The sequence below is a fragment of the Pteropus alecto genome, unplaced genomic scaffold (assembly GCF_000325575.1).
Source record: "Pteropus alecto unplaced genomic scaffold, ASM32557v1 scaffold152, whole genome shotgun sequence".
Taxonomy (NCBI): Eukaryota; Metazoa; Chordata; class Mammalia; order Chiroptera; family Pteropodidae; genus Pteropus; species Pteropus alecto.
In genome coordinates, this window is record NW_006432227.1 from 10,363,019 (window position 1) to 10,384,561 (window position 21,543).

The 21,543-nt window shown below is 43.9% G+C and overlaps 1 protein-coding gene across 1 annotated transcript in view; it reads left to right on the plus strand.

Annotated features, from left to right (window-relative positions):
- Positions 1–270: 270 nt before the first annotated feature.
- The window catches only part of MYO10 (myosin X), a 190,800-nt gene continuing 169,527 nt past the window's right edge, over positions 271–21,543 (plus strand). Inside the window, exon 1 of the mRNA XM_006907122.3 lies at positions 271–811. Within this exon, the coding sequence (XP_006907184.1) occupies positions 791–811 (21 nt within the window). The 5' untranslated portion in view covers positions 271–790. The remainder of the gene's footprint in view (positions 812–21,543) is intronic.

Genomic DNA, 21,543 nt, shown 5'->3' on the forward strand with positions numbered 1-21,543 from the left:
CCTTCCCGGACCGCTGCTGAGCCTGCGGGGGCCTGGGCTGAGTGGGCGGGGCCTAGGTGGTAGGTGGAGCGGGGCGCGCCGGCAGGGCGGGGTCCGACCCCGCGGAAGCGCGGGGCGGGGTTGGTTGAGGGCTGGGCTCCTGGAGGGCCCGGCAGCCGCGGACCAGCAGGATCCCGCTGAGTGGGCGGGGCCGGACTCCTGGGGGCGGGGGTAGGGGGAGGAGTGGGCGAAAAAGCGCGGGCGGCGGGGCGTGCGCTCCTGTCGGCGAGTCTCCGAGGCGCGGTGAGGCGGTTGAGCCGCGGCGCCCTAATACTCACGGCGGCTGTGCTCGCGCGCAGAGAACGACTCAGGGCTCGCTTTGTAGCCGCTGCCGCGCTGCGCGCGCCGAGCGCCTCCGGCCGGATCGCAGAGAGAGAGAGAGAGGGAGAGGAAGAGGGAGAGGGAGAGGGAGGGGGGCGCACTCCCAAGCCTCCCGCCGCGCCCCCGCCGCCGGGGGGAAGAATGTGCCACCAGCTGTTCTCCGCTCTCTAGCGCTGTGCCCCAAAGTGAAGAACTTGGAGGAAGAGGAGACAAAGGCTGCGTTTGGGACGGATGAGCTAGAGACTTGGGTTTGGGCAAACAAAAGGTGCGAAAGACGAGAAGGGAGAAGGCGATGGCAACCGGGGAGCCCCGCGGGCTCGAGTTCCTGAGAGTCGCGCCGTGACACGCATGGTTTCCCGGGACCTTCTGCTGGGCTGACTGCCGCGAGCTGGACGCCGGACGCCGGCAAGTCGCGGGGCGCGCGGGAACAATGGACAACTTCTTCCCCGAGGTGAGTGCGCTCGCGGCCCCTCTGGGCTCCCTTCCTGCCCGGACCTGGCCTCGCGTGCCCGGGGGCAGGGATCGGCCCGCCGCGTCGCGCGCGCGCCGGGTGGCTTTCCCCAAGCCCGAGACGGCGAAACTTTCCGGGAGTCGCCTGAAAGCTCCCCCCACCACCCCCCACCTGGAGGAGCCTCGGGATGAGTAAGCCGAGGCAGGTTTTGTTTCGTCCCGCGCTTCCACTTTGCCCGGGAGGTAGCCAAGGTGAGCTTCCTTTTGCGTGGGTGGCTGGATCGCCCGCGTCCCCGCGGTGCCCCGCGCGAGGTGAGGCGGCGGGTCCCGCGGCCCGGCCAGGACATCTGCTTGCCCGACTGCCTGGGTGCAGGAAGCCCAGTAAAATGTTCAACCGGGACAAGCCTTTTCTCCAAGAAAGGTCTGGCATTTCCTTCGCAAAACGTGCGGGCTTCCTGTGAGAGGGGTGCAGACACTTCCAGGGAAGACGGCATGGTGAAGAGCGAGCCGGGGCAGGCGAGGGTTTAATCATTCACCGTGCTCTCTGCCGACCGGACCTTTGGAGTCTAGCTTCTGGTTCTCACCGAGAAGTGCTCTTTTAGGGCTTGAGATCATTCCAGAACGTGAGGATCAAAAGATCAAGTATTTCTGCTGACTGTCTTTGGCAGATTTGGAATTCGAGTGTAAAGAAAATCGTTTAGAGCCAGCAATGGCTATTTTAAACTATTACACTGATGTCCCTTTTAGGGTCATTGAGGGCAGGATACCGCAGTTACTTGAAACCCTTGACTGGAGAACCTTTTTTTTTTTTTACCTCCCTGGGATCGAGGGTTACTGTGATTTCTTGGCTCCCTTTCCTTTCTTGGTTGTGTTTATTTAATACACTCTGTTTAAGTTTGAGATTTGAAGTGGCTCAAAGTAAACTTAGTTGACTTAAGACAGTCCAGTGTGACCTTCTTTGAAAGCCAGGGTGTATTTTGTTAATCTAGAACAGTTTTGGAATCTTCCAGCAAATGAGATCGGTGAGGGTTTGTTTGCCTCTGTGTTCGATACTTGTTTTATCACATTTAATTGGGTATAATATTTCACGTCATTCTGATTTCTGGATGCCCGTTTACACAACTATTTATAATGGCCAAAATGATAAATATGTTTTCTTGTGTAATAATATCAAGTTTTTTCTTTTTCTAATTAATTTTTATTATGGTGACATTGGTTAACAAAATCCAGTAAAGTTCAGGTGTACAAGTTTTTTCAAAGTGGCATCTCACATGTGACACCCATATTCACTGTAAGAGGTGGATGGGAAGGAAATTAAATCATCTATTAATACATATTTTTACTTTAAAAAAATGAAATCTGTAATTGTGAGAGTAACATTTACTAATATGTAGCTCTTTTTTTATGCCTGTAAGAAGGCTCCAGAACTTTTTGCAGAAGTCGAAAGTTAGCCAATGATGGAAGACCGGTGGGCTGTGTTTAATTGCCTTCATCTGTAAGAAAACCTAGGCTCTGCCTGCAGGACAGTAATTCTTAACTTTTTTTTTTCGAGGGCGGAGGGGGTGTTATTTTCTTCTCTTCTGGGCCCCTTAGGAAATATGATGAGACATAGAATTTGTATTTGTTTTTTTTAAGGTCCCTGTCCCCGTGAAACCTGTCTGTGGAACACAGGGGGTACCTGGCTTCCCCTTGGGAAGAACTCTGCCCCCTAGCGCAAGTTGGGGGAAGTGCAGTGACAGCTGCACCCTGCCCTCACATTCTCTGGTTGAAAAACTTTCCTTACACTAATACCTTGCCTGGTTCAGTGTAGGAGACTTGGTTGTTGGATTTTATTTCAGTAATTAATACAATATTGAAGTTAGCTTTTAGCGATCATTTACTCCTTCCTCTGCATTTCCTAAATGAAGAGTTAACCCAACGATGTTAAGTCACTTGCCCAAGTTCAAAGAGCTTTTTATAGAATGTAGAGCCTTTTTCTTCTTTTACTGGTGATTTGAGTATTTAGGGGAAATTTTCATTTATTTAAAGTTATACTTTTAATCTTGCAGTGTATGTTTTACAATATTAATTTCTAATCAGCTTTCAAAGTTCTGCCTCTAAGGTGGAGGCCAGCAGGGCCAGTCAGGGAGGACACACTGTCCTATGTTAGAGACAAACCAGTAACACAGATCCTGTCTCTGTTCAGTATCTTATAACAGAGCATCCCTTTCTTAAACTCTCCAGTAGAGAAAATCTTGTAATGTCTTATTAATAGAAACAATAAATACGAAAGTGATATATTTTCAAGGACAGCAAAATTGTAGGGCCTACTTATCACTAGGTGGTGTCCTGTTCTTTGGGAACTTGATGCTGTTCAAGCAAAAGGTGTTTTGAGGATTACTGATGGGACATACACGAATGCTTTGATTTTCAGAATAATTATGTAAAGTTTACATAAATGGTAATCATAAATACAAATGTAGAAAGCAAGTATTAATGTTTTAAGGAATAAATTATTAGGTATAGCTGGAATATTTTCCACCATTTCTTATAGCCGGTTCACTCTGGGCTGGAACAAACCCAACTCGCAAATTAAGTGGAAACACCTTTCCACTCAGTTTGGAAGGTATCCTGGTTTTGGTTGTTACCTGGAGTTGTTTAAATAGCTTTTTAAGCTGAGAATAGTTCTGGAGCCTATTTTCCTCCCCTTTTCATAGTATTTTGTTTTGTGTTTTAGAGCTTATTGATATTTCTTGGTTAAAAAAATTAGGACTGTTATTTTTGGCAGTTCCTTCCCTCCCAGATCACTTCTCCAGGGCAAAAGAGAAGCACCGAGGGCTTCCTTGTCCCACCGAATCCTGAAGCCCACCCTTTTGACAACCGTAAACTAGAATCGGAAACTATCGCCGGTGTCCCCTTTTCTCACAGTGGGGTGTAGCGCCTGGCCTATTCTGCACGCTTTACAAGGATTTCTGTTGCGAAGTGCTTATTTTTTGGCCCCTGTCACATTGAGGACAGCAAAGCCCCGGGAGCAGCTGTGAGCAGGACAGTTGTTGCTAGCAGGGAGCCCTGGCTACCCCCTGCCACCCCATATCGTGTGGCCTGCTGTTCTCACTTTCACCAAATCAGGCACAAATCAGCATGGGCTGGGCCTTCACTATTAACCAGAGCGGTGAGGGGAGGAAGCAGAGTATTTGCTTTTCCAGCTCCGCTGGCTTTATGTGAGGTCACCTGTAAGGATATAAGCCTTGAATGTGCTCTTCTGTCGAGATTAGTAGGAAATAGGCTACCTTATTGTGAGTGGGTTTCAGAATTTTGCATTCAGGGAAACGGCCGCATAATATTTTCGTGTCATTAATTTGCAAGGAACATTCAAGAATGAGTAACCTGTGACGTCTGCATTAAGCTTGAGAATATTTCTCCTTGTCTAAAAAACCCTGAGCTGATTGAAAAGCACCTCATTTCTTAAAAGTAGAAAAGATGGGGCCCCTGGGAGCCCAGCTGCACCCCTCCCACCTGTAGGACCCCAGCTGGGTTACCTGACCTTCCTGGGCTTTATTTCTCTAGTCTGTAAGTGGGCACAATAGTGTTGACCATGTGTGGTTATTAGGAGACTTTGAGATAATATTTACAAAGCACTGGGTGCATGGTAGGTGAGTAGTAGTAAGAGATTAGTTATAGTAACTTAGAAACTAGAATAAGTGGCCATTGATGGTAAATGAAACCCCAGCGCTCAACAGTGTCGGAGAGTCTCAGCCTTAGAGCTGGTCCCCATATCATTTCTTGTGCCGGATTGCATTTAATGATTGGCTCTCTTTCACCTGTACACTTCTGGCAGATTTTATATTTCCAGCGTTCTATCTAAAGCATGTTCATATTGCTTACAAAATCAAGTTCGCATTCCTTAGTCTAGTTTTCAAGGCCTTCTGATCTTGCAAACTTTTTATTCTTGTCCGCCACGTGAATTCGATTTCAGAGGATCTATTACTAGTCCCGCTCCATGCCTTTGTGCTCGCTGTCCTCGCTGCTGATCGGGTAGCCTGCCTGTCCAGCTCCTTTTTGAAACCAGCCTGACAGGTCTAGTGCACGGTGACCCCTCTCTTTCCTCTGAACTTGGCTCTGCCTCTTTCTGTCCTGGTCTTAAGAATTCACTCCTGTTAGCCAGAGGCTTTACGTAGCTTTTCCCCCTCTTTTTGAGTGAGTAAACAGAACCTTGAGAGGTTAAATATCCCATTTATAGGTTTTATTACCTCATTTGCACTCTGAGGTCCTTAAGGATGGGATTCTTGTATAGTTATTTTCCCCTCAAGAACAATTTTTTTTTAGAGCCATAGGGGAGATGCTCATGACCTATTCGATCAATTACGAAGTGTTTTACAATTCTTTGAGGACAATAAATATGGCTAACTTTTATTGAGTGCCTTCTATGTGCCACACATACACCTGAGCACTTTTCGTTCAGTGATTCATTTAATGCATGTAACGACCCTCTGAATAAGGCCCCAACAATGAGGAAAGTGAGGCACAGAGAGGTTAAGTAACTGTCCCAGGGTCACACAGCTAGGAAGTGGCAGCCAGGATTTGAACCCAGACTGGCTGTCTCCGGAACCTCTGTGCTCTGCATGGCCATGCTTTTCTTTCCTGTTGGGGTCATTAGTCTTAAGCTGGCGTCAGCATTTCCGGGCTCTTTGATGAAGTGGCGTATACTGTAGGCAGCTGGTGATTTCTGAGTCGAAAACTTCATGGGAGTTTGGGAAAACAAGTGTCCACACCGCAGAAACATTGCAAACCCAGCAGGAAAAGGCGAATCGGTTTTCGAACATGCCACTAATTTTTCTTTGGTTTGTTCTTTACTTAGGAAAGACACACACCTTCTGTTTCCTTGTCAAATGTGCTTTCTAAAGCTGTGGGTCCCAACCTCAATGAGGATGCCAGAAAGAGTTGTATAATAAGGCACTTAGAAAACTAGGTTTTTGAGAAGTGTGTATTAAAAGAGTTGATTCATTTGTCTCCCCAGTTCTAATGATCAATTATTGGAGGACTCCTCTTTGAGGTTTTCTGATGGAATCTTTCTAGTAAAGATTCCTGATTGCTTCCCCGGGGTGTCTTCATGTCAGTAGCGTCTTACTTGTGAGCTTGTTAAGGCTCGCGGACTGATCCTTGACAGAGGAGAGGAACGTGGCCCAAAGAACCTGCCTTGAGTAAACCATGTTGCCACCTCGCCAAAAGCTTTTCGGAAAAATGTCCCTGCCAGGCGGAAAGTGAGAAACTTGAGTCCCCAGTTTCAGTGTAGCATCTCATGTCACATGACACGACATCTGACTCTGCCAGTTACAGGCAAAGCCGTGACATGTCTGTAGAAGCACAGCCAGAGCGAGGGAGTGGCCTACATTTACTGCCTCTGCCTTCACCCAAGCTTCAGTAGGCGCCTTCAGGGTTAAAATTGCCTCCATGTGAAAGCATTTCCCATCGTGGTAGTTTAAAAAATGAGATATTTCTGTTAGGGTAGGCAAAGTTGAATTTTTGCTCTTTAGGGTAGGCAAGCTTATCTTTACTACCTGTCAGTGATTTAAAAACCAAGATAAAATGAGATACGGGGATGCTGGAATAGAATGTAGCTTTTTCACTTGGTCTCTTACCCAGCATTGGGTCCCCAAAGAATCCCATAATTTTTTTAAATGTCATCTTTTGGGGGTCAGTTAATAACATGTAAGTATGACGGTGGTATCCATTGTGGAGGGAGGTGAACTTATCTCTGTGCTTGTGACATCTATTTTGTGTGTTAAAATCCTGTTTAAAGAAGCTTAGTAAACCGCATGCTTGTGTGTGTGGCCTACCATGAATACATTTTTAGGCTTTCATTAGTTTCATAGATACTGAAATTAAGTTACTAGGAATATATTTACAATTTAGAGTGTTCTTGCTAAAAAAAAATTTGATAAACAGATCTGCTGTATTTTCTCTGTCATTCTTAAACCATTTTTTTTCTTAATCATGCAAAGAATATGCAATAAGTTTAGAAAATTTAGAAAATGCCATAAGCAAAGACAAAAACCCTATGGGCCCTATTCTTAATGCTTTGTATGGTATATGCTTTTTATGCCTCTATACATGTTTGTGTAAAAGTTCATCTGTAATGTATTTCATTTAAGATTTGACTGAAAAAAGCTTTAACTGTCAAGAAATTTGCATGTGTACAGGCAGCCGTAAAAAAGAACAGGATTGCATATGAGAGATTACTGAAATTGCAGGATGTACAAAATTTTGTGATTTCACTATGTAAGTCACTTAATATTGTGAATCCTCATTATTTCTTAATTCTCTAGGCCCATCAAATATTTCTTAAATCGTTCAACATTTTCACTGCTATACATATTATAAAGAAAACTGAACACAAGCTAATTCATTAAAAATCTGTTTTTAGGTAAGACTATACCTTAATGCACCTTGGCCAGAAAATAGTCTATATAAAAATGTTTGGGCGTTATGTGTGTATGAATCTTTCCTTTCTAGTCATACAAATGTTTTTATTACCTTAATATGACTTTTTACTATGTTCTTGAAATATCAGTTTTTTTTTGCATGCTTCACATGTAGTTCCTTTTTGATGGAGGAAGTCTTTCTCTAATATTTTAAAAGTAAAATGGCTTAATTTGTTCTGTTTGGGGATTTGGGAAGCTTTTGCTAATATTACTAGTAAGAAATAGTTTATCTCAAATAACTGCCACTTGCAAGTTCAAAATTAATAATTGCCACCCAAGACCATGGTTCACTCTTTGATATTTATTTACTTATTTATTTATGCTTATTTATTACTGTCTTTGTGATGTACAGGGCACTCTAAAGCCTGTAGCCCAAGGCAGGGATCCTAGGTGTCTGGGTCTGAGTGGCAATGCCTATTCCTCCTGGGCATGTATCATCATTTATATGACCATTTTAGGTTGCTTCTAGTTGTTTGCTTTAATAGAAGACAGCACATGAACATTCGTGTACCTAGATCATTGCACACTTGTCTGATTATTTCTTGAGGATAACATTTTCCAGGGGTGGGTATGTTTGATCAAAGAGTTTTACACATTTTTACTTAAGATTATTTGGCAGCGAAAGTTTTGTGAGAGGTGTCAGCGCAGCTTACAGCAGGCACGACTGAGACAGACTGTCATGATGTATTTAAGATAAGAGGGATTTCATAACTTTTTGTTAGACTCTTAATGGCATGCATTGTGTTTCACAGAGGAAGTTAACGTATAATACTAGATTCTGTGTCCACTGTTATATTCTCTGAGCCAGAGTGGAGGAGAGAGGCTTTCTTCTCAGTTAATTACAGGCAGGTCTGTCAATTCACATCCAACCCCCAGAAAATCCTAGTGTGGCTTCTGATGTTCATTTAAGGCCAAAGTACACACAGGGGACCCAGCTTTATGCTGCCGGGGGAGCCATTGGCCATTTGATTAGGGTATTGTTTGTATGGATTATTCTTTTAATTCTCATTCATTTGCATCGTAAGTATCCTTGGGACTTTGGGCCACAACGCTTACGTGGTTCTGGTCCTAACAGTAGGGATTTGGCTTACGTACAACAGTATTGGGGTGTGTATGTGCATGTGACTTTAAGGTTTATTATTTTTATTAATTACCCCCGGAAAATCTTTCCATGAACTTTGAAATAAAAGTATTGAGTGTTAGGTGCAAACTATACTACATCCTTCATAATGTGCTTCTGTTTATTTCCACCCACATTTTGTTCTTTTAATGATGTGAGCTAAGGGTCAAGGAGAACAGCCCTTCCGTCGGTTTTCAGCCTCAGATTTTCAGATGTCGACAAGCGTGTCCTCTTTCTAGGCCTTCTCGACCTTGTCGCCAACGACGTCTTCAGCCAGGTCCGTCTTTGTAATGAAGGACTGTCCTGTGTGTTGTAGGACATTGAGCAGCATCCCTGGCCTCTAATCGCCAGATGCCAGTAGCACTCACCTCCCTCAGTTGTGATCCTCAAAAATGTCTCCAGACGTTACCGAGGCCCCCCGAGAAGGAAGGGGTACAGAGTGGCTCCAGCCAAGAATCACTGTGCTGTGTCCACACTTTCACGGCCATGGATGGCTTAAATGTGGGTCTCGCTAGTACTTTTTTCACCCTTCCTCGTTTATACTGATTCCTAGTTGCTTTTCATCTCTCTGGATGATAGCGAGCGCACAGATATTAGTGCCGAAGTTGTATTCTGTTCTTTGTCATTCAAGTCATGTGTTAAGATGTTCGGTTTGATTAGAATATGGATTTTCAACTGTACCTTCTGCCCCGAGGCTCTTGTGCTTTACCTCTGGTGCTTTACCTCTGACTCCTTAAGTTCCTTTTCAGATCCTCTGACTGGAGCGTTGGAGAAATATGTATTATACTGCACTGTGTAATGAAATTGACGGTTCTCTGCTAGGAAAGAGAAGGTCAGATTCTCAAAGTTTGGAGAACATGTTGAGCTAAGTTGTATCTACTGCCCTCTTCCCCCATATATTTTATACAGTTTTATTCTTTTATTCTGGGATGCCTTTTTATTAAAAAATAATAGAAGTTGCCAAAATAGTACAGCGAGGTCCTGTGTACCTGTCACCTAGCTTCCCTGGTGGTGACATGTAACAATAATACGCTATTAAAAAAAACCCAGGAAAATAACATTGGTATAGTCTATAGAAATCATTCAGATTTCACCAGTTTTTACATACACTGATTTGTATGCACATGTGTAGTTGTAAGCAGTGTTGTCACGGGTATAGGTTTGTGTAACTACCAGCGTGATCCTAGCACAGGACTCTCCGCTTTGGGCTACCCCGTGGGCAATACCGCCTCCTCCCCCCTAGTTAACTACTAATCTGTTTGCCTCTAACCTACAATTCTGTCTGTGAATGTTACATAAATGATTCAGTATGTCAGCCTTCTGAGGTGGGCTCGTTAGTGCCCTTGAGACCTGCCCTTGTGTGTGTGCATGGATAGTTTGTTCCATTTTATTGTTGAGTAGCAGTTCCATTGTGCTGGTGCTTATTTAAACCTTGTCATTAACATCCATTATCGTTCTGAGACTAGCAAGTATCTGCGCAGTAGATTACTCTGTTTTTTGTCCCATGACTGATAAGAGCTCAGATGCTTATGGCCTTCCTTGTTTACTCCTTGTAGTAAAATGCTGTTGTCAAAGGATTTTATGATTTGTGACTGTGTCTCAAGTCGCTTGAGGTAGATGTGGTCACACCTGGTGCCTTCGAACCCTTGCTCAACATCGTAACAACTGATCGGTCCCTATTCCTGGGCTCTTTCCCCGAGATAAACGTCAGGAAATCAAATGACTTTTGTTTTGTGTGGTTAATGCTGTCTTTGGTGTCACAACTCTAACATGTTGCAGCCCCTGTGCACCAGCCAGGTGAGGGAATGGATGTTGGAGTTCGCTAGAGCCCAGACTTCTTGGGATGCCGAACAGAAATGCAGCAAAAACGTTCTTGTCATCCTTCAGTATCTGAGCAGGACTGACTGGAAAAAAAAAAGATTTCTTTGATGTGAGACCTCTGAGGCTATTGAAAGTGCCCTTTTCTCAAGTTCTGACTTGAGTCAGGCATATGGTGGTGGCAGCGGGGAGGGGACCATTGAGTGAAAAGCATGACGAGAAGCTAGAGCGCCTGGCAGACAGCCTCCACCCCCTTGATCATCCAGGACTGGATGTCTCCAGCTGTCCCAGTCCTAGGGGGGTGGGTCTGAGCCACCCCACGCGGACTGCCGGTCTCTGAGCCAGCCCACTGGGCTTTGTCTGTCTCCATCATAGATCCTCCGTCTTTCTACCCTTTTCCTTTTATAATTAAAATCTGAGTGGAGAGTACGTTCCGAGTCCTAGGGGGACCCCCATATTCTCACCAAGGTTGTATAGCAACGGATTTCTCCGTATGTGGATTTAGTCTTTGTAACTCCTGTTGTATATGGAAAACGTCCATTTTCTCTTGTTTTTTTTTTTTCCAGCAACTTTGCATATAGAGTATTACTAGTGTTTCAGCAGCAAGTAGGTGAGCTGTTACTTCTCAAGTATAAAAGAAAATACTTTTTTTGTTTAGTTAATATGTATAAGACAAATCTAATATGTCATATATATGTACACATGTATGTTTGTATGTGTGTATAATGTGTCTGAGTCGGTTCCAGGTCCCCGTGACCCTGTGAATGAGCGATGCCCCCAGTGCCCCGTCTTCACCAGCTCTGGTCCACGCCTGCCCGTGGCTTCTCTCATGGACTTGATGCATCTCAGATCTGGTCTTCCTCTTTCCTACTGCCTGCTCTTTTCCCCAGCATTCTTGTATTTTCCAGAGACCTCTGTCTTCTCATTATGTGCCCGAAGTAGGACAGCTGCAGTTTGGTCATTTTTCCCGATAGTGATGTTTCAGGCTTAATTTACTGCAGGGGGAAAAATAAATTTAGGGCCCACTCGTTCATCTTCCTTGAGGTCCGGGGTATCTGCACGCCTCTCCTCCAACACTGTATTTCAAACGAATCAATTTTCCCCATCAGCCTCCTTCACTGTTCCACTTTTGCCTATGTACAGAGTCACCAGGAATCCGAGGGTGTGGGTGATCTTAGCCTTGGTGTCTCATGACACGTCTTGGCTCTCCGTGGCCTTTCCAAATTCTTCATTGCTGCCCTTCTGAGTACCTTCTCACAGCCAGCCTTTGGTTTGGGAAATGAAGTATCCTCCCAAGGCCAGGTGGCCTGAGAGTTTTTGTCCATATCTGGGCGATGTATTGTTTGCTTGCTGTAAGAAGCAGAGTCTTCGGGAGGCAGCATTTCTGAACTTCGTACAGTAGAAGTTCAGAAAAAGTAGAAGCAGCCTCCCCACCCTTTCGCACATTTTTGCGAAATCTTTGTGAAATTTTTGCGAAATTTTTCCTAGGATGGGGTCATCAGAATACTACCTTGTTAATCATAGGTACTGCGTTTCCAGAAGATTTTCATTCTCTGGGGTGCTCTCAAAATTAGATGCCAAGTTCAACTTTAAGGACGTGAACTCAGGTACAGATTGTAAATTCTGGCACTAATTTTTCAGACCTTGAGAACCACTGAAATTCTTGGATATTTTTCTTGATGATGTAGCTTTTTCAGCCATAACAATTTCCTTTGAGCAGATCTGGAGGTTAGCTTACTGTATTTTAGGACCTAAAACTGTGTTCACTTAGAGTTCTCTTTGGAAGGCCAGTGTACCTTTTCTGTAGATATTTCAAAGATGGACTCGCCTGTCGTTTTTCAAGGTAAGCGTCAGAAGAAAAAGCATCTGATAAAATGAGCTCTTGGCTGTGAAATTAGGAGTGCATTCTGCCACACATATCTCAGTCAGCAGGTCAGGGGCTGTTTGTATATGTCCTGAGGGGTAATTTGTACATCTGTCTTTTCACCATAGTTACTTTCCAGTAGTTTATCAGGAAAATTAAAGCATGGATCGTCAATTGGAAGAGTAAAAATGGGGAGCAAAAATCATTCTAGTTGGCTGGCTGAGGCCTTGCTTTTCTGCGGATTATAGGTAGCATTAAGAACAATGTGCTTCTAGAAGTGGAAAAATCTCACAGAGGTCAGAAGGCTCTTATGGGATGTAACTTTATCTTTATTCTCCTGCTGTCTTCGTGATATCAAGTAGATTCCTTTTACCCCGAGTCACAGAGAGAACCAGGCTACTTTACTCAACATCTACCCCTCAAATGATGGGGTCAGAAATATAACTGAGGTTGTGTCCTTTGAGTCTCTTAAAATCCCTGTGGGCTCATAAGCCTCCAGTGGATCCCGAAATGGGAATCTCTAGAGTTGGCATGTGCTTGTGAGACAGGAAGTGGGATACCCTCGGAAGAATTAAAGGCCTCGGGAGGGTTTTCTATTGGGTTATGATAAAATGTTTGATGAAGCTGAATAGTTATTCCCTCAAGGAAAGCAGAATTTTTGGATGCTTTTTTTTTTTTTTTAAAAATGGTGTATCCGGTCTTTATTACACCCAGCTTAAGAGGAAATTACTTTTTAAAGAAAAAAAAAATTACATACTTGTAGTATTCTCTAACTCAAGTCCAAGGAGGAAATGTATACTTAGGATCTGATAGAGTGGAAGATTTCGGTAACTTTTAGAACAAATGGAACTCTGCGTTGCGGCTTAGCCAGTGTGCTGTCTCTTCAGCCTCCATGTCATCAGCATTTTTGTTTATCTGGTTTAACTTTGCAAATTTTTTTGGTCAATTTACCATGGGCTGGGACCGTGCTAAATTCTTTATGTGGATTAATTTCCTCTCCCCAACAGTCTTATGTGGTTGGTTCTGTTCTCATCGCCATTTTACATATGAGAATGCAGAGTCTTAGAAGTTGATGGTTGGCCCAGGTCCGCACAGCCCGGAAGTGGGAGAACCAGGATTTGGAACCAAAGTTCCAGCTCTGTGGGACTCAACTTCGTTTGGAGGTGGCGGCAGTGGGTCACGTAGACAGAGATGCAGATATGTGTGGAAGTCTTTGAGGATGTGTATTTGCTTCTCCACAGCAGACCACAGTCATGAAGAATTATCCATTTTTACCAGTGACTGGAACAAAGAATAGAATTTTCCCATAATCCAAAAACATAGCCCTTCGGATTGTTTTTGCGATAGCAGCAACTGAACATTCATCCTGAGTGAGAGGTATAGTAGGGGTTCGATTTGGGGAGAAGATTCAAAGAATAGTTTCAATGACATGTTTATAGGTTTCCGGGCAGCATCTCTGCTGAAGGCGAAGTTCACACTGCATTTCCTGTCATTTTTCTTGGCATTTGTCTGTTGCTGATGTACTCCAGATTCCCATGAAGCAACGTGAGAGGCGTGTTTGCTTTGGAATCTGCGTGCAGCTGTATGAATCTTGCTTGTCATCTGCAGAGCTGACAGCTTCTGTCTGCCTTGGAGGTGTAAGTGGCCCCTCAGCTGTCCAGTCACAGATCTGGGCGTTCTGACTCTTCACATCTTCCTCAGCAGAGTTGGTTAACAGCACCTTTTCATTCAAGTTGAGGGATACTTTTTTTAAAATAAAGACTCTTTTTTTTTTTTTAATAGCAGTTTTAGGTTTACAGCCAGTAATGAAATTTTAAGAAACCATTTGGGAGATTGCCTCTTTCAAGAGATGTGAGATTTTAAAAAGATAATGGTTTACGTTTAAATCGACTTTTCAAAGCTGAAATTCAGTTAAGATGGTGATATGGTAGCTGCCAATGTTTTTTCATTCCTAACGACATTCGAAACTACAGATTTGGTAGTTTAAAAAGAAAAGTACTAGCCTGGTTATATCAGCAGATGTGTTCTTTTACCATAAAGTGTGCAGTCTGGATTTGGTAAGGGCTGGGCAGATCTTTAGGGATGGGGTTAAAATTATTTTCTGTAGAACAGTCATTCTCTACTGGGGGCAGTTTTGCCTCCCTGGGGATATTTAGCAACGTCTGGAGACATTGTGCAGAGGATATGACTGGCATCTAGTGGGTAGAAGCCAGTGATGCTACTAAACACCCTAAAATGCCCACAGCACAGACCGATTCAGTCCAAATGCCAAGATTGCTTCCGTAGTGTATTTTTAGGGGTATGTAAGGTGCATTCATCTGATTTTTAAAAGTAATACCTGAATTCTATTTTATAGTTTAATTATAAACCTAGATCTATAGTTATGTTTTCATTACATTCCAAAATTGATTTATGTAGCATTAGTGAAAAATAAATTTATTATATATAAGTGTGTATTTATCTAGTGGGATACAAAGGTATTTTTTCCTGCCCTTTTTAACTGGCAACTTCTGTTTATCCTAAAAAAGCAAGAAAATAGACAAATAGGACAGGTCTGGTCACGGACCATCAGGAAACTGACATGTGCATTTCTGAGCCGGAAGAAAGCTGGAAGGGGCCAGCCCTAGAGATCTGCTCTCAGCTCCCTGGACATTTTCTGTCATTTTATTATTTTAATTACTAAGCACTCTGGTTACCGATCCTGATAATGCAAGAGGTGACTTGTTGGAACCGGGGTGAGTGAACCTTTACCAACAAAAATCCACACCTTTTCTTTTCCGCTTCTCAGTTTTGATGACTAAGAGTGTGATTTTTCTTTCTGTTTAATTTTCACCTAGCATGTTTTCTTGCAAGCCACGGTAATGAATCACTGAAAGCTTGGTAAGGCTGTTGAATCAGCAGGCAGAACTCTTATTTGCTGGAAGTACATGGAAGAATACTTACAAGTTCACACCCTTGCTGTTCTCCGCAAATCTTTAGGCAGGAGGGAAATTAACTTGGGTTCCTTTTAAAGTTCGTGGATTTAATCTGTGGTTCAGGGGTGAGTTTTCTTAAATTTCAGCTTTATTGAGGTATAATTAACTTAAAATTATAAGGGTTTAAAGTACATGTTGTGGTAGGAGTGAATCCTTTCTATGTTTCTTGCCTTTTTTCCCCCTTAGCAGGAGGACTAAAAAAAATTAATCTGATGTTCTTTTGACTTTGTTGCTTTTTAACGTGGAAGACGCTGTAAATGAGACATCTTTCTAGATGAACTTTAGTGTCATGCATACTTTATTATTGGGAATCATTTAAATAGACTCCTCAGGACTCCAAATAGGATATTTAATTTGTTAAAATAAGGTCTGTGCCATTGTCTGTTGACGCAAAATGAACCTAAGTGGATAATTTGTTGGGCATTAGCTGACCTTGATGTGGAATTAAGGTCGCTGGAGATGGCTCACGATGGAAATCTTGGCTCGATAATGAGGCTTCAGTGATGACATTGTCACCAAGGCTTGGACTTAATACTCGTGACCAAGCCATTGAGCTTGTATGGGACATGCGCCAAGTACTTATTCACCAGCTCAGTTAATTCAGATTAATAAGAAACTTGAGTATGGTGAATGATTTCTTTGCTTCAGAGACCACTGCTTGTTAAAGACCAATGCTGGTGGAATTCAGTGTGATTCACTTGTGTCGAGGGACCTGTGATGGGCCTGGCATGTGAGTGGAAGGCTGTGCTAAAGTCGACATCTAGATTTGATTGGGGTTCCCACCCCTGCCTCAGACCGTGATGTTATGGAGGGGGCACCAGAAGACACAGGAAGTACACTCGTTTCACTGATGAACTTGGAAGGTCCCTTAGGTTTATCTAGACCTCTATAAACCTCTAAAACTAACCACCATAATAATAGAGGACATTTGTGAGATACTTACTTGGTGTCTTTTGCTGTGCAAAGCCTATTACGTACATCGTGTCATTGAATCCTCTGTGTATTAGGAACTGTTGTTAATCCCGTATAGAGCTGATCAACCTGATGACTTCGGTTAAGTAACTAGATAAGTCACATAGCTGGCAGATGAGATTCCAAGTCTCTTGTCTAACTCCAGAGTCTGTGTGTGTTCACGCCTTCTCTTCCCGGTTGATATCACAAGCTTATCACAGCTCTCTCGACCAGGTAGAGTGCCATTCTGGAAGACCAATTTGTCAAATATTTAGACTTTTCCTAGCACTGTATAATCTCACACTAGGCAATAATCATATTTCAAGGTAATTTTTATGGCTTGTGTACCCAGTTGAAGGTGTGTTTTGTCTAGGACACCCTCAAGTACAGGACAGATCTGGACTAGAAACTATATTTGCAAATAGGCAAAACAAAAATAGTGGATTCAGCAAAAGTAACAGGTCTGCAGATTAACAGTGACATAGATGGGCCACATAGGCTGCCTGGTCCCAATCAGGAGATGGTCCTGGGACACTTTAATTTACTCTTATGCTGGCCACTCTGATATCATGGGCTTACCGATGATAGACATCAGCTTCTCTTGGGAATGGGTCCTGAGGGCTTCACAGGGGACTCCAGCTGAAGTTCATCAAGGTCTTTGGGAAGGTGTCACAGGTTGGAACCACATGGAGTGGCTGCAGGGCCAGCAGGTGGTGGCCTGCAGGTGGGATCAGCAGAGTTTGTGCTCTGCCCACCCGCCAACACTGGAATATCAAGGCCTTTATTATTTTGTCAGTATCAGATGGATCTTGTTGACGTGCCTCTGCCTTTCTCGTCCTTATCACCCCAGTCCAGGTGCCTGCTTCCAGCGAGGCTAGCTGGGTGTGCTATATTGTTACTTGCCTTACCTGAAATGATATAAAAATTTTCATCATTGAGGTGCAGGTCATACCCAGTATGATGGAGGTTATTCCTTCTTCTGGTACCTCTTTAGCAGCTGTGTCCTCATGCTCCCTGCCTCCTGCCCCCAGTGGGTCTAGATTTGGCTTTGCCTATTGTATTTGAGGCTCCGATTTTTGCCAGCCTTATTTCTGAACTTTAGTACACATGCGTGTATCATGGTTCTAACTTGTCGCTTTTGTTCTGACTTCAGATCTTGTGGTCCCCTGGCCACGCCCAGACTCCACATCACATCTTCCGCTGCTTCGGCCCCTGGCCACTGCCCAGGGGTGATCTTGTTTCTGTGCAGATCTGTCCCTTCTGGCCTCCTCCCCCATGCCTGACTTGTTGCTGTCCTGAGGCTCTCGGCGATGACAGGTCTCATCCTTTTTCAACTGGAGCCTCCACCCTGCAGACACAGTTTCTCCAAAGAGAGATCTGTGAAGGAGATTCTCCAAAATCGGGGGCAGAACTTGAAATTAATTATGAGATCTTGAGTTTCCGATGCACGTGAGGAGAAGCGGGAAATTGCAGTTTGAAATGTTCACCAGCGATTCATGGCACAGACGCCTGGCACAAAGTGTTCAGTACCTTTGAACTCTGATTATGTTTTATAACTGGATTTGGAGAACGTGGCGATGTTTGATGTTTGTGGGAGGATATCAATCACAAGAGTGGATGCCCCGGGAGACACGTAGACTCCTTTTTGGTGAACCTCATGAAAACCAAAGGGAAGACAGAATCAGTTCTTGTTTTTTTCTGAGGAGTAAACAGACTTTCCGTGCGTTCTAGTGTTCAGTTGGCAGCCGGCCAGGAAGCGTGCCTATAGCTCAGGAATCACCCCAAACCAAACTAATGGAAAAAGTCTGACTCGCTGGAGGCTGAAATTCAATATCAAGGCAGGACGTGGAGTGTGTGTGTGCGTGTGTGTGATGGTAGGGTGGGGTGGTGGGTGAAAGACGTCGGAAGCCTTAACCCCTGGCAGTATCTATAAATAGAATACTTACTTGGGTGGGTAAAATTCATGCTTTTAAAAAGGGCTTTATTCTGCCATTTGGTCAGAATTAAGACTCGATCCAATAAATTATGTCCGAGACTGGCCTAAAAACATACTCATTTTCCTTTTGATTTGAGCCAAGTTTAATTAAGAGCACTGCTTGACAAGCCCATTAAATAATTGAAACATTTCCCTTCAAAAGCTTACTTTGAATGGAGGCTTTCTGTACAAAATAACACATTTTTTAAAAAACCTATATTGAGTGCCAGGCACTGTGGAAAAGGGTCGCAAATGCTGGTCCATAGCAGCCTGCGGGTGAGGAAGAATGAGGAAAACGAGCCAGGTTGCAGGCGACAGGGCCCGGTGGGGACTGTGGTTCACCGAAGCTCACAGACCTGGGAGAATTAAGGCTCAGTATTGCCAGGTCTTCTAGTTTTTAAAGAGAGGCCAGATTTGTAGGTGTCTGTGAATTGTCCCCACTTGTAAAATGCTGACAAGTGACGCAGAATGCTTTTGCTGAGCTGGCCAAACAAAATTTGGGGCATGTACTCTCTAAACAGTGAAGGAGTGATACTTATTAATTTTGGAGTGAAGGAAGGGAATCGAGTGGCATCTATGTTCCTTTGGGTTAGTTTTAGCTTCTCAAAAGTATTTACTGTGTTACGAAACCATTTTTGAGAGGATGGTCTCTAGGTTAAATTTCTGCATTTTTGGAATGGATCCCCACGTTATTGTCGTGTGGGACCATTCCTTAGATTTTACTTGGCTAATACAGACAGAGAAGCTGGATAATCATGTCTTTTGAAAGGAGAAAAAGGGTTATTTTTCTATTTTAAAAGTTTACTTTTTTTTTTTTGGTGGAGATGCGCGGTCTGGAGGATCGGATGCCAAACAGGTTCTGTCCCGTCGCTCTTCACTGAGTACTCCTTCAGGAATGACCGAGGACCTCCTCCGTAGAGTGTAGTTTAGAGCAGCGGTCCCTAACCTTTTTGGCACCAGGGACTGGTGCTCCTATGAGAATCTAAGGCCTGATCTGAGATGGAGCTGAGGCGGTGATGCTGGCGCTGGGGAGCAGCTGCAAATACAGATGAAGCTTTGCTTGCTGGCCCGCCACTCACCTCCTGCTGTGCAGCCCAGTTCCTAACAGGTCACAGACCATACTAGTCTGTGGCCCAGGGGCTGGGCACCCCTGGTTTAGAGGGAAAGGTGTGGAAGCACATTGCCTGGGTTTGAATGCTGTCCTGCTGCTGCCGAGTGTATGACTTCGGGCAAGCTAGTCCCCATCCAGTGCCTCATCCTTTGGTCTGTAAAATGGGTTTGCTCATAGCTGTATTGTATTACTCTGCTTGAGTTGCCGTAACAAAATAACCCAGACTTAAACAACAGACATTTACTTTCTCACAGTTATGGAGGCTAGAAGTCCAAGGTGAAAGTGCGGGCTGATTCGGTTTCTGGTGAGGTTTCTCTTCCCGGCTTGCAGAGGAGGGTGCTTGTGTGTGTGTGTGAGTGACATCTGTGGTGTCTCTTATAAGGGCCCTAATAATGTTGGGTCAGGGCTCCACCAATATAGCCCCCAAATAAAACCCTGAACCCATTACACAGTCATTCCCCGTCTACCCCTCCCCCAGCTTGTGGCAACCATCAGTTTACTTTTTCTCTGGATTTATCCATTCTGGATATTTCATATGCATGGGGTCGTATAGTATGTGAGTTTTTGTGCCTGACTTCTTTTACTCAGTGTGTTTTCAAGTTTCATCCACTTGGTGTATGTAGCATGTATTAGTACTTCGTTTCTTTTTATGGCTGAATAATATACGAGTGTTAGCTCTGATTTTACATAAGTATGTATAAAACACACTGTATAGAAATGTCCATATTTTATACATATATATGTATATATAATGTGTATATTTATGTTTATTTCTGTCTGGCAAGAGGCCCACAATTAGACTGGAATGGATGTATTGTTGTGTTCTTGGAGTACAGTGTCGTGGTAGCTTTAATGCAGGTCTCACTTCGTACCTCTCTTTTCAATTGGTTTAACTAAAACTCATTTTAAATGGTTTATCCATGCCCCTCACATCCCCCACCTAAATATACCGGAGGTAAAAAGCATCCTCAGAAAACCTAATTGTAATTAATTCACAGGAACCTGGGGCTCATCTTTCAACGGTCAGTTTGCTCACATGTATAATTTGACACCCATGATTCCATGGTTTAATGTTGATTTCGTCATTTGCCTTAAATACATGCCAGCTGAAATGAATATAGATTTTCTGCTTACAGCCGCTTAAGGGAACATTCAGAGGTGAATTTTTGCTTTAGTTTTAAGTGATTTATCAGTTTGTTGCTCTTTTCATCATAGAGGAGTAAAAGGTTTTTTATATTATGTTTTAAAATAAAATGTAAAGCTCAGAAAAAGGAAGTCACATAGATGTGCTGCTTGCATCCCCTTTTCCTTCCCCAGCAGCTAAGAGCAGGAAATACCGAAGCATGAATTTGCCATATTTTTCCCATAATAGTTACATTGAAAAACTTGGCCATAAGTATACTTTGCTTGCTTTTTTCCCACACTGATATTGTCCGTTCTGTGGGTGGTTTTTTTTTAAAGAGGGAGTAAGTGCCTCTTTATGTAAATGTTGTAACATAAAAGGCCTTTTAGTATTGTCTGCATAATCCTTTTGGATACAGCACTGGGCCTTATTTAGGGATGGATGAAATTGTCCAGTGTCCCGTGTTTTATTTTTTTTTTCTTTTTCCAATAAATAACTAGATGAAAATGCCGTCACGGGTGATCTGTCGTTAGATGGAGTGATCAGTGGCCATGTCTTTGGTCCTTTCTGTAGCATTTGATATACTTTGTCCTCGGGGCGTCCGCGGCCTGCGTTGTGCTTCTTGCTTCCTCTGTTGGCTCCTTCTGCGTCTCGCATTTGAGAGACAGTGAGCATAATAACGAGAGCACGTGCCCCGGGATGCCTTCCGTTTTGAGTCCTGGCCCCACGATTTAATAAAGTTGCAAAGAGGCCAGGAAAGAATAGAAACGGAGTCAGGTTTTCCAAGTGGCTGTTAGAAATCATGATCGTCTCCTAGGTCCGTAAATGTGCATCGTTTCCTCTTCTCCACGTTAGCCAAGGGGGTTGAGAGGAGAAGGTAGACCAGGAAATGTCGCTCGGGAGGTGATGGCAGGACGCACAGCATTCTGGCACCTCTTGGATGTGGAGGATGGAGTTGTTTAGGGTGTAGCTTTACCCCTTGGTGACGATGAAGACCTTCCAGGGGGGCTCGTGTGGAGGAGGAGGAAGTTTGAGATGTGTTGGCTTCCGCCATCCAGTCCTTGGTACTTAGTGATTTAAAACGGGTTCCCCATGAGGTGTCAGTGGGCCTGAAACCAGCCACGGATCTAAGGGGAAGAAGGCTCTCAGTGGGGGGTGATTTTGCCCCCTGAGGGACATTTGGCAATGTTTGCAGGTATTTTTGCTTGTCATAACTAGGGGTGGGGGTTATCCAGTGAGTAGACACCAGGTGTGCTGCTAAAACACCCTACAGTGCCCAGGACGGCCCCCCACAATGGAATTATCTGGCTCCAAACGTCAGTGGTGCTGATGTTG